This window comes from Heterodontus francisci, chromosome 33 (genome assembly GCF_036365525.1).
Source record: "Heterodontus francisci isolate sHetFra1 chromosome 33, sHetFra1.hap1, whole genome shotgun sequence".
In the NCBI taxonomy this organism is placed as follows: Eukaryota; Metazoa; Chordata; class Chondrichthyes; order Heterodontiformes; family Heterodontidae; genus Heterodontus; species Heterodontus francisci.
In genome coordinates this window covers 25584714-25597160 of record NC_090403.1, presented here as the reverse complement: position 1 = coordinate 25597160, position 12447 = coordinate 25584714, and the positions used below count along the sequence as shown (strand labels likewise).

At 42.3% G+C, this 12447-nt stretch overlaps 1 protein-coding gene across 11 annotated transcripts in view; it reads right to left on the bottom strand.

Annotated features, from left to right (window-relative positions):
* LOC137348063 (supervillin-like) overlaps positions 1-12447 on the bottom strand; it is a 162862-nt gene that overhangs the window by 118480 nt on the left and 31935 nt on the right. For 6 of the 11 annotated variants that reach the window (XM_068013189.1, XM_068013193.1, XM_068013191.1 and 3 more), the window contains exon 2: positions 10777-11438. The exons of 2 other annotated variants lie outside the window; for them this stretch is intronic. In XM_068013189.1, the coding sequence (XP_067869290.1) occupies positions 10777-11294 (518 nt within the window). In that variant the 5' untranslated portion in view covers positions 11295-11438. Of the gene's footprint in view, positions 1-2203; positions 2337-2545; positions 2591-10776; positions 11439-12447 lie in introns of those variants that run through there. 3 more of the 11 variants (XM_068013200.1, XM_068013198.1, XM_068013196.1) reach the window with 3 other exon arrangements.

Below are 12447 nucleotides of genomic sequence, written 5' to 3'. Positions count from 1 at the left end.
TCATTTGGGGCTCCCAACTTTTTCCAATGGATTGCATTAACATGAAGAAAAGCCTAATCAAAAATTAAGTCAAGAAAAGCAAGAGCTGTGTTTTTATTGTGGGGATAAAAGGCTAATCATTGTTACATTTAACAGTTTCAAATGATTATTTTAACAAAAATACATTGTTTTCTGAATAAATCTGTTTGAGTGGTATAGCTACGCCATGATTATAGTTAATGCCTTTGGTTCGAAGTTTACTGGTTGCAGCCATTATTGTTTCCAATATATCTGAGACGATAAATCATTCTGAATGTGCTATTAGATGCTACTATTTTATCACGAGAATCTATAGCGGAAAAAATTGTCTTAATTCTATGCATCTTAAATTCAAGTTTGTTTTAAAGATGAGTTTACTGTCAAAATTACAGTAAAAAAGTCAAAAAATGCGATAATTCAAAGTTAGGTCTATTTTAATTTTTTTTCTATTGATACATAAATTCAATACATTTATTTTATTAATTATGTATGTAAATTATGCATTCCAACAGAGACACTTGGCAATTTGCCAAGTATTTGGTTTAGAAATGCTGAATTTTCATCTTACAGTTCGCAATAATTTTTTTTTAGGCAATTCTTTTTTTAAAAAGGCTCTTCAGGTTATTAGGTGGTTGAATAGAATTCAATATTTACATTTCCAAAAATCTGGACTCAGGCCTCCACGGGTTAAGGGAGCCAAGCTATGAATGGAAACAATCGATTGCATTGTACAAAACTATCCGCCACTGTGTACCTCAGCAAAGTCAAAACAAAGGGGCACATTGAGTTGAAGCCTCCCAGTCATTCCTTTCTGCCATTTACTGTAACATAAATCAAGGCTCTTGCACACCAAGCTGTGTCAGTGGAATCACGCAGGGATCAATCACTCTCATTTACCTCACTGTCCCTTCCTGTCTACTGATCCCTCTTCTCTTCTATAAATCCCCAAAGGACTCTTACCAGTTTGTACCTGAAGCCATCACTCACCATGTTGTCAATTTGCAGTCTTTGTCAAACTGTTTCTCTTTATTTTTTTTAAATTTCATTTTATTCCGCATGACTCAGAAATGTTTGCTTCTCCCTGGAAACAGACACCCACTTGTGAAGAGGACCCGACTTATTTCGAAGATCATATCTTAAGTGGTTCCTTGTGAAAATTTCCCTGAACAGATCCCTGCCATACTCTGGTAACAACCTTCCCCATTATTGTCAGACACACCCCAGCAACAAGGGGGAAAAGAAACTAACAGAAAGGCAGAGAAAATAAGAACTCCAGATAAAAATGAAGAAGGACAGAGGGGATCCTGATGGGCACTGTGTATAAGTAGAGAGGGAGTAAAAGTAATCAGTAGGGCATTTCCTGGTGTGCTTATCCTGGTGCAAATGGAGCTGATTATAATGCTTGGGTAGCTGGCAAGTTCTGGCTGGAGGGAATTACATAGAAATTATAGCAAGCATTTACACAGAAACAGGCCATTCGGGCCAACAAGTCCATGCTGGTGTTCACACTATATATGTGCTTCCTTCCTCCCTCCCTTCTTCATCTAATCCCATCAGCATATCCTTACAGTCCTTTCTCCCTCACTTGTTTATCCGGCATCTATGCTATTCGCCTCAGCTACCCCCTGCAGTAGCGAGTGCCACATTCTAACCATTCTCCAGGTAAATAAGTTTCCTTATTGGATTTATTAGTGACTATCTTATATTTATGGTGCTCAGAGTAGATTTGGACCTTTGGCTGGCGGACCAGCTGCCCACTCATTGGGTCCAGCAGCAAGCCCCGAGCCACTTTGGGCCCTAGTCTTCAGGGTCTCTACAAGCTGCACGGGCAAATGGGAATCCCACGGCCACTGACTGGATAAGCAGTGGAGAAATTCCAGTGTTCTGGGACATTGAGTCAGTCTACAGGCAGCTAGGTCTGGATGGAGGGGGTAATGAGATGAGGCCAATCATGGAGTAAGGTGAGCCCTAGGGTGGCAGCAGCCACTGGGGACATTTATCACCATTTTATACATAAAATCAGACAACATACTGAGCTTTACACTGCTCAATGTCTGTAACTGTCCTTGAGTACCACACCATCAGCTGCAGAACAAGGAACCTGCCAACTCTCACACCAGCCCTCAGTTAATTCGAGATTTGCTGAATCTAAATCAAACTGTTTTTTTTTTTAAGAACACTGTACCTGTTAAAAAAGGGGACATTCATCCAAAACTCCCCTACAGGCCAATCCTCAAAGTCCATTTTTCAAAGTTGCTGCACCTCAATAAAGCTGTTGACTGTGGATCTTGGAATATTAAGAGCTTGGATCACCAGCTCCCCAGCTCTCTCTCCGACTGTTACTTTTGTCCATTTGTTACTTTTAGCAACTGGTGTTGAGCCCATAAATATCAGGGTTGTCCAATGGAAGTCGCTGACTAATCACAGGTGTTGCTATGGCGACACCATTTTAACCACATGCACTAGTTTTAGTAGAAAACACGGCGCACACAATACAGGTAAATGTACTTCACATATGCATACTTACCTGGCAAACATCTGCCACCATTCAGTAACTAAGGAAGTAAAGCACTCACAGCAATGAAAAGGCACTCGCACACTCTGCTTTATGTCTTACTGACAAACACACAAAAAGGTTAAAGTTCACATGCAAACAACATGCGAATGAGTATCGAGATAACATGCCCAACCACGGCGTCTTGCACACATTTTTTTGTATGCTAATTAGAAATGCAATTAGCCACATCTGGATTCCCATTTTGCCATCTGGCTAACTGCCAATGTATTGAACAATACTGCCCTCAACTACGTTCTGCCTGTGGACCAGACTTCAGCAAAGCACAAAACAATGCAGTTACAAGGCAGACACAGCAATACTTGATTCATATGTCACCAAGTTGCTGGCTCTTTGTTACCAAAATTGGCAACAAAAGTTGCGCTGGATACTGAAATTTAGTTACTGAATAACCATGCTCAGGAATGTATTAACCTCAGTGATTAAATACTGAGGAAAACACACAGCTCCCTGATCATTATTACATTGTGGGCGGTATGTTTAAAGACTCTGAGGCTGAACCAAACTCTGTTCTACATGGGGTTCTGACAGTGACCAAACAAACCAGTAAAGCTCCTGCATTAATGCTCACAATCTAAATGCCTTTTAGTAATGGGTAAGTCAGGTGGAATGCAGAGCAAGCCTCGGCACCTACACTTTCTGCTCATTGCAGCTGCTGCTCCTCTCCAGGAAAGTGCTGCGTAGACAACCCACAGAGACCCGCGTGTCCACCATCCCCAGCTCAGGATGCCTTATGCCAATGCTGTCGTAACAGGAGACCTTCCGTATCACTGGCGGTTTGGGAATTGTTGCCTGTGGAGTGTAGCTATCAAAAAAAGTTTACCATCAGAGCTTTGCTGGGCCACTGGAGAGGAGTTACATAATATTTACAGCACCGAATCAGGCCATTTGGCTCAACAGGTCTGTACCTGTGTTTATGGTGCACATGAGCCTCCCCCATCCAACTTCATCTTCATATATCAGCATATCCTTCTATTCCAGTCTTGCTCATGTATTTATCTAGCTTCCTCTTAAATGCATCTATGTTATTTGCCTCAACTACTCCTTGTATTCTTTATTGATTTATTAGTGACTACCTTATATTTATGGCCCCCAGTTTTGGATTTCCTCACAAGTCTTAAATTGAAACATCACATTCAGTAGATCAGAATCTTTGAAACCATTGTATTGGGAAGGGAGAAGAGGTGGAGGGAAAATCAGCCACAGTTCCCACATCGTGATCATAATTCAGAGCTCTTTGCAGGGAATCCTTACCATGTGCTTCCTGCTGGACATTGTAATCCAATTATTGGGGCAAATTAGAGGGAGATTTATTTATCAAACCCTGAACTTAATGTCACATTCATGCAAGGGTCAGTAATGAAAATAAAGTGACCTGGAGCAATTCTAAACTATAAAAAAGAAATGGTGAAATAAACTACAGAAAATGGACACATTCTGCTGCAGACAAGATGGAATAAGAGGTCAGGTGACCATCTCCTGTATGCAAATACATATCGGGACTGTTGGAGACCAAACCATCATCACGTCTGGACTAGAATTAGAATTAGAACATTACAGCGCAGTACAGGCCCTTCGGCCCTCGATGTTGCGCCGACCTGTGAAACCATCTGACCTACACTATTCCATTTTCATCCATATGTCTATCCAATGACCACTTAAATGCCCTTAAAGTTGGCGAGTCTACTACTGTTGCAGGCAGGGCGTTCCACGCCCCTACTACTCTCTGAGTAAAGAAACTACCTCTGACATCTGTCCTATATCTATCACCCCTCAACTTAAAGCTATGTCCCCTTGTGTTTGCCATCACCATCCGAGGAAAAAGACTCTCACTATCCACCCTATCCAACCCTCTGATTATCTTATATGTCTCTATTAAGTCACCTCTCCTCCTCCTTCTCTCCAACGAAAACAACCTCAAGTCCCTCAGCCTTTCCTCGTAAGACCTTCCCTCCATACCAGGCAACATCCTAGTAAATCTCCTCTGCACCCTTTCCATAGCTTCCACATCCTTCCTATAATGCGGTGACCAGAACTGCACGCAATACTCCAGGTGCGGTCTCACCAGAGTTTTGTACAGCTGCAGCATGACCTCGTGGCTCCGAAACTCGATCCCCCTACTAATAAAAGCTAACACACCATATACCTTCTTAACAGCCCTATTAACCTGGGTAGCAACCTTCAGGGATTTATGCACCTGGACACCAAGATCTCTCTGTTCATCTTCACTACCAAGAATCTTCCCATTAGCTCAGTACTCTGCATTCCTGTTACTCCTTCCAAAGTGAATCACCTTGCACTTTTCCGCATTAAACTTCATTTGCCATCTCTCAGCCCAGCTCTGCAGCCTATCTATGTCCCTCTGTACCCTACAACATCCTTCGGCACTATCCACAACTCCACCGACCTTAGTATCATCCGCAAATTTACTAACCCACCCTTCTACACCCTCTTCCAGGTCATTTATAAAAATGACAAACAGCAGTGGCCCCAAAACAGATCCTTGCGGTACACCACTAGTAACTAAACTCCAGGATGAACATTTGCCATCAACCACCACCCTCTGTCTTCTTTCAGCTAGCCAATTTCTGATCCAAAGCTCTAAATCACCTTCAACCCCATACTTCTGTATTTTCTGCAATAGCCTACCATGGGGAACCTTATCAAACGCCTTACTGAAATCCATATACACCACATCCACTGCTTTACCCTCATCCACCTGTTTGGTCACCTTCTCAAAAAACTCAATAAGGTTTGTGAGGCACGACCTACCCGTCACAAAACTGTGCTGACTATTGCTAATGAACTTATTCTTTTCAAGATGATTATAAATCCTGTCTCTTATAACCTTTTCCAACATTTTACCCACAACTGAAGTAAGGCTCACAGGTCTATAATTACCAGGGCTGTCTCTACTCCCCTTCTTGAACAAGGGGACAACATTTGCAATCCTCCAGTCTTCCGGCACTATTCCTGTCGACAATGACGACATAAAGATCAAGGACAAAGGCTCTGCAATCTCCTCCCTAGCTTCCTAGAGAATCCTAGGATAAATCCCATCTGGCCCAGGGGACTTATCTATTTTCACACTTTCCAAAATTGATAACACCTCCTCCTTGTGAACCTCAATCCCATCTAGCCTAGTAGCCTGAATCTCAGTATTCTCCTCGACAACATTTTCTTTCTCTACTGTAAATACTGACACAAAATATTCATTTAACACTTCCCCTACCTCCTCTGATTCCACACACAACTTCCCACTACTATCCTTGATTGGCCCTAATCTAACTCTAGTCATTCTTTTATTCCTGATATACCTATAGAAAGCCTTAAGGTTTTCCCTGATCCTATCCGCCAATGACTTCTCGTGTCCTCTCCTTGCTCTTCTTAGCTCTCCCTTTAGATCCTTCCTGGCTAGCTTGTAACTCTCAAGCGCCCTAACTGAGCCTTCACGTCTCATCCTAACATAAGCCTTCTTCTTTCTCTTGACAAGCGCTTCAACTTCTTTAGTAAACCACGGCTCCCTCGCTCGACAACTTCCTCCCTGCCTGACAGGTACATACTTATCAAAGACACGCAGTAGCTGCTCCTTGAATAAGCTCCACATTTCGATTGTTCCCATCCCCTGCAGTTTCCTTCCCCATCCTACGCATCCTAAATCTTGCCTAATCGCATCATAATTTCCTTTCCCCCAGCTATAATTTTTGCCCTGCGGTATATACCTGTCCCTGCCCATCGCTAAGGTAAACCTAACCGAATTGTGGTCACTGTCACCAAAGTGCTCACCTACATCTAAATCTAACACCTGGCCGGGTTCATTACCCAGTACCAAATCCAATGTGGCATCGCCCCTGGTTGGCCTGTCTACATACTGTGTCAGAAAACCCTTCTGCACACACTGGACAAAAACTGACCCATCTAAAGTACTCGAACTATAGTATTTCCAGTCGATATTTGGAAAGTTAAAGTCCCCCATAACAACTACCCTGTTACTCTCGCCCCTGTCGAGAATCATCTTCGCTATCCTTTCCTCTACATCTCTGGAACTATTTGGAGGTCTATAAAAGACTCCCAACAGGGTGACCTCACCTCTCCTGTTTCTAACCTCGGCCCATACTACCTCAGTAGACGAGTCCTCAGATGTCCTTTCTGTCGCTGTAATACTCTCCTTGATTAACAATGCCACACCCCCCCCTCTTTTACCATCTTCTCTGTTCTTACTGAAACATCTAAATCCCGGAACCTGCAACATCCATTCCTGCCCCTGCTCTACCCATGTCTCCGAAATGGCCACTACATCGAGATCCCAGGTACCAACCCATGCTGCAAGCTCACCCACCTTACTCCGGATGCTCCTGGCGTTGAAGTAGACACACTTTAAACCAGGTTCTTGCTTGCCAGTGCCCTCTTGCGTCCTTGTAACCTTATCCTTGAACTCACTACTCTCAACATCCTGTACACTGGCACTACAATTTAGGTTCCCATTCCCCTGCTGAATTAGATTAAACCCCCCCGAAGAGCACTAGCAAAGAGACTAGTTCTGGGAAGGCACATTAAGATGCTAAACAGGCCATTCAATGCTAACTGGCTCCTACCTTCAACTATTGGACTGACAAAAGACCTTCACAGATAGGGCAACTCTAGATTCAAAGCCAAGACAATGGGATGGATTTTACAGACGCCCCAATGTTGGGCTTCATGGCGGATAAGGGACAGAAAATGCCTCTGGGAGAGGGTCACCACACACTGCAATGCCAGAAGGGCCTGGGCCGATATTGTCGGCAGCGGTGAGGCCTTGTGGCGGCCCCCCTGCCACTCGGCGACAGGACCCACATTTGCTTATTCAAATAAATGTAAATGAATGCATTAATTATACTTATGTCCCCATCTGATGTCCCGCTCTGATCTCCGGCTCGGTGGGCGGCACTGCTGCACCTTCGGATCCCCATCTGGGGAACTGAGGTGGAACACTTGTGGTGAGGGGAGGAGGAGGTATGTTTCTCAGTGTGGGGTGAGGGGGGGAAACAGGGTCAACATAACATCATTGGTGTAGAGGATGGTTTGAGGCAAAGTTAATGCACTTTGTCGGGGGGGGGGGGAAGGTCAGGTGGGCAAGGTAAGTGTTTTGGGGGGGAGAGGGCAAGTAATTAATTTAACTGTTATTGGGGGTGGGAGAGGGTCAGAAGAAATGTATTTATTTTTATGTCCTTGCCCTTTAAATATTTAAATTTAACAGTAGGGCTCAAAGTCCTTTAAAAATGGTGTCAGCACCTGCGCACAGGTAGCTGATGCCATTGCCGGAGACAGACAGCCTGCCACTTCCACATGCGGCCGGCACAGGAGGATCACCATTGTTTTTGCCCGCTGCCGATTTGATTTATAATATAAAATTCAGCCCAATAAGTGGGAAATGACACCCCTTTTATCAAGATAAGCCAAATCCAAACCCCATTGTGTAACAATGGCCATGCATTAAAAGACATTGTATGAAAGCACCAGGGGAGACCATCCATAGTCAGCTGACCGAAACCAAACCTGATAAGGGTTTTTCTTAAAATATAGAAATTTCTCTAAAGTACAGTCAGAGAGAGCGAAAGCCAGGAGCTGAGAGATTCCATTCCAGCCAAGAAGAGGACCCTGCCTGCAACATCTTTGAACCACCAAAGCAGAGACTGCAGAGATGACCTTGAAAAGTCCCCTTCTGAGAAATTTTAACAAGATTGTCCACTGACTTTGACTGAGTCTTAATCAAAGGAGTCTGCAATACTCGAGTAAGCCAAGAAGAGCAAGATCAGGCCTGAAAAGCTATTAAAAATCACTCCCAGAGCACCAGGAAGGTTTCAAAGTGAACTCATTTTACAACAATTGGACTTAAATGCTTGCTATCCTCTAATCTCTATCTTTTCTTGTGGGTGTGTATGTGTGTGCGCGAGTGAGTGGGTGAGGTTGCGAACATTTTCAGGTATTGTTAAATAAATAGTTATCTTTTCTAAAAAAATCTATGAGTAAACCTGTCGTTTGTCTGTTTATTTAACCCTTTAAACACTTTGGGGCTAAAATTATATTTTTAAAACACTATCTGCAGTCAGTTGAGAGATGAAAAGTGGAAGTTACCCACACCATCTTCGACCTATATGTAACATCAACTTTAGGCTGATTGGACAAACTCAGGATGAACAAAATAAGGGGGCTGAGAAAATGGAGGAAAACAGCAGGGTGGGAGGTGAGAGTATTCTTACCCATGTCAGTCAGAAGTACTGTCACTACTCTGTAATTAGAACTCTGTGGAGTTGACCTTATATGGATATTTTGATAAGGAATTTGTAGCTTAGAGAAGTATTAAAAGGTGATGAATTGTAACAGGGGTTTGATTTTGACCGAATGTTTGAGCTCAAGGCCTTGTTTACCTGAGTCAGGTTCACTTGATTTTTTAACTATTTCATCCTATTTAGAGGATTAAACTTTAAACAAGTGAGAATATCGTTTTACCATCACTGACTGAACTCACTTAAACCTAGCTGACTAACAAGTGCTTGTTGCTCACAACCACTGGATGCCTGCACTGGATCATTATCCATTCCTCAGCAATGACATCCTGCACCTTGCACAAGATAAAACAAATGGAATTTGCTATGTAGAGAGTAATGGCAACCTGAACCCAATGGTTTGTGGCACAATGGAGACCTTTTTAAACTGGTCCTCCTTCCCTTCTCAATATTTATTCATTCCCGATCATTTGAAATGGAGAATGACTGGTTTGATGCCAAGGACCATTTTATACACAGCTCTCTCCCTCACTGAATTCTAGATTAGAACCAGATATATAAAACCACTGGAGCATTAATCACCTGTGGCACCTGTCCAACAGCTCAAGCTGCACAGACATTACACATGGCTAGAAGAACGTTGTTGTGAAGTACTGGCCTGGCATTGGTAGAATTGAAAGATTAGCATTCCATTGAATTATATCACCTGTCCTTCATAATTAAACTGCAAGTAATGTATTTTACGTGTACAAATAGAAAGGATGGCTGCATGATATTAAATATTGTAGCACAACTAAAAATGTTAAAATGATTAATGTGTGTAGATTTATGTTACACAAGGTTTATATTCCTTTGACAGATATCTGTCCTGTATCAATCCTGTCAAATGCATTACACTTTTAGTTAGCAATACGATAGGAGGCTTTAGTTTCTTCTTTGTGCACATTGTCAAGTAGGCCTCAAATGTAATAAGAGTTATGTATGAGAAAGAAAGGGAAAGAGAATGAAAAGCAAAAGAGAGGGTGAGTGAAAATCAAGAGAGAGTAAAGGGAAAAGAGAAAGAAAGTCAAAGAAAAAAAAGAGACAGAGAAAAGGAAAGATGGAAGCAGAGGCAGAGATAGAGAGAGAAGAATAATGAAGGATCAGAGAGGAAGAGGGAAAGAGACAGACAGAAAGTGAGAAATAGAGAAGCAGAGAGAAAGAGAGAGACAGAGGAATGGGAGATCAACAGACCAAAAGACACGCATCTCAATAACCAGAAAGTAGCATGAGGCATTTGAATTCTTGTTCCTTTTTCTGCTGGTCAAGGGTATCCAAGGGCAGATATTTTGTGTTTAATCATTCTTTGGGATTCAAGCATCGCTGGCAAGATTAGCATTTGTTTCCCATCCCTAGTTGCCTAGTTGTTGATTGATTTGAACAATTGCACTCTATGTGATGAAGTTACTCAAACAATGCTGTTAGGTATGTAGTAACAGGCTTTTGACCCAACAATAATGAAGAATGCAAGACAGGATAGTGTGTGATTTGGAGGTGACAATGTTCCCATGCATTATTGACAGTAGGACTATGCAGTCCATGCAATTCTTACAGCCTCCTGCTCTCCCCAGTGATACTCATTTTATCTGTCTCAGAAGGGTAAAATGCTGAATGAGCTTTGATGGAAGTCAAGCTAACAGCTTACTAGCCTTCAGTTCAGTGTTAATTGAAATTAACATATTCTCTTGCAGATATGGAATAAGGTAGAAGCTCAATTTTCATTAACTATCAGTAAAACGAGAGCTTCATCTATCTACAAAGGTCACCAGAGATAAAAGACAACACTCTTCAAGAATATTCAACTACACTGAGACTCTTGGTCCCTTTGTATCAACTTGAATAATCAGTCATCCGTTAAGTAAAAACATAAATACTAACCTCGCCTGTGGAGGTAGACCTACAATTTGGGTCTCAAGGACAGATGATCGCTGTGGGAGAGGCAGGGATTTTTCCAAACCATCAGTCACTTTTTTTTTGCTGCAAATTTCAATCTCCTGACAATGGAAATCACTAAGTCTTCTCCCAGTTGTCCATCCCTCATTCCTAGTGTTTTGGGTTTGGACGTTCAAAGAACTCTTCTTTTCCATGGCGTTCCCACTGGTTTTATGCAAAAGGATTTCTTTCGGAATTTCAGTGTCCTTTAATCCCCAGAGTTTGAAAGGTACATGCAGAGTCGACTTAGTCACAAAGCTCTCCACTGTTTCGGATCTTTCTGGAAGAGAATATCTGTCTTCCAAAGGTTCATTTTCCTTTTCCTTTCTCGAGCATTTGGAAATGATGATGGTATTTTCATTGAGGTTGCCAATCTTTTCGGCTATTTCTCGGTGTCGCTCAGCCTTATACCTGGCAATGCGTTCTGCCCTGGTTTCCGTCAACTGGTTCTTTTCAGAATCCATAATATTTGTGACATCAGTTGGGAAAGGCAGAGGGGAGAACGGGTCGGGTAGAAAGTGATGTTCTAGTGGGCACTGTGAGCAATGACAGTCACCCTTCTCGCCAATGTCTGAGAGACTGGCACTCAAAAGACGCCTGTCCTCTCACTGTTAATGAGAAACAGAATGGAAAATTTTAATAAGAAGGTCAGCGTGAAAAAACAATGAACAAAGCCACTTTGTAGATAGAGAAAAATGCTGATGGCAAGGAGAGGGAAGGTGGAATATAAAAGCAAAATACTGCAGATGCTGGAAATCTGAAATAAAAACAAGGGGAGATGGAAGCAAGATTATGATCACATACAGGAAATTTATCCTTCCCAAGGCTGAAGGGAAGTTTCCCTGCTCTCCTATTTCTCCATGTCTGTTTATAATGTGGCCATTGGTGTGTTTCTATAATGGTGTTTCCATATTGCTTTGTTTTATTTAGACAGTGAAGGATAACAATGCTGTAGAATAGAATTTCTTTCCCAATTAGAGCCTAACATTGGCAGTAAATACAGCTCTTAATTTAGGTATAGCACAAGTCAAATCAAACACTCTTCTTAGTCTGCCACAGTGCCTACTGCTAGCCTTCGTTCTGAAGGACAGTCCATACAGAGTCAGTGTAACACTTAGCAGGTGTAGTCATTTGGGTCAGATTTTAAAGGTGTTCTCAAGTGCCTTGTATCAAGGCTTACTCAACTCATGTGCCTTCTGATGTTTACGTGATGTGCATTGCTCCTGATTGTGAACAAGAAAGGAGCCCAGAAGGACAGAAACTAAAACGTCTGTGACAGTCATATTGTGTTAAACCTTTCACCAGCATTTTGAAATATTTTCTGGAGGTTTGCTCATTTATCTGCATGTGTTGAGGATCTGATGACTTTGGCTTCAATTGGCAGGACTACATAGGAGCAGTGCAATGAGGTGACTGAGGAGAAAGAGAGTAGTTAATCGAGCTACACAGAACAAAGTGAGTGGTCAATAGTTGAGGTGCAGTGTAAGAAGAGGCATGAGCCAGTAGCAAATGAGGGAATTAAGTGAGGACGACACTAGACTCTGGCCTCTTTACACATTAATTTTTTTTGACTAAGTCTCATGGGCCTCAATATTTATGGGGAGGATGCGGGTGAGG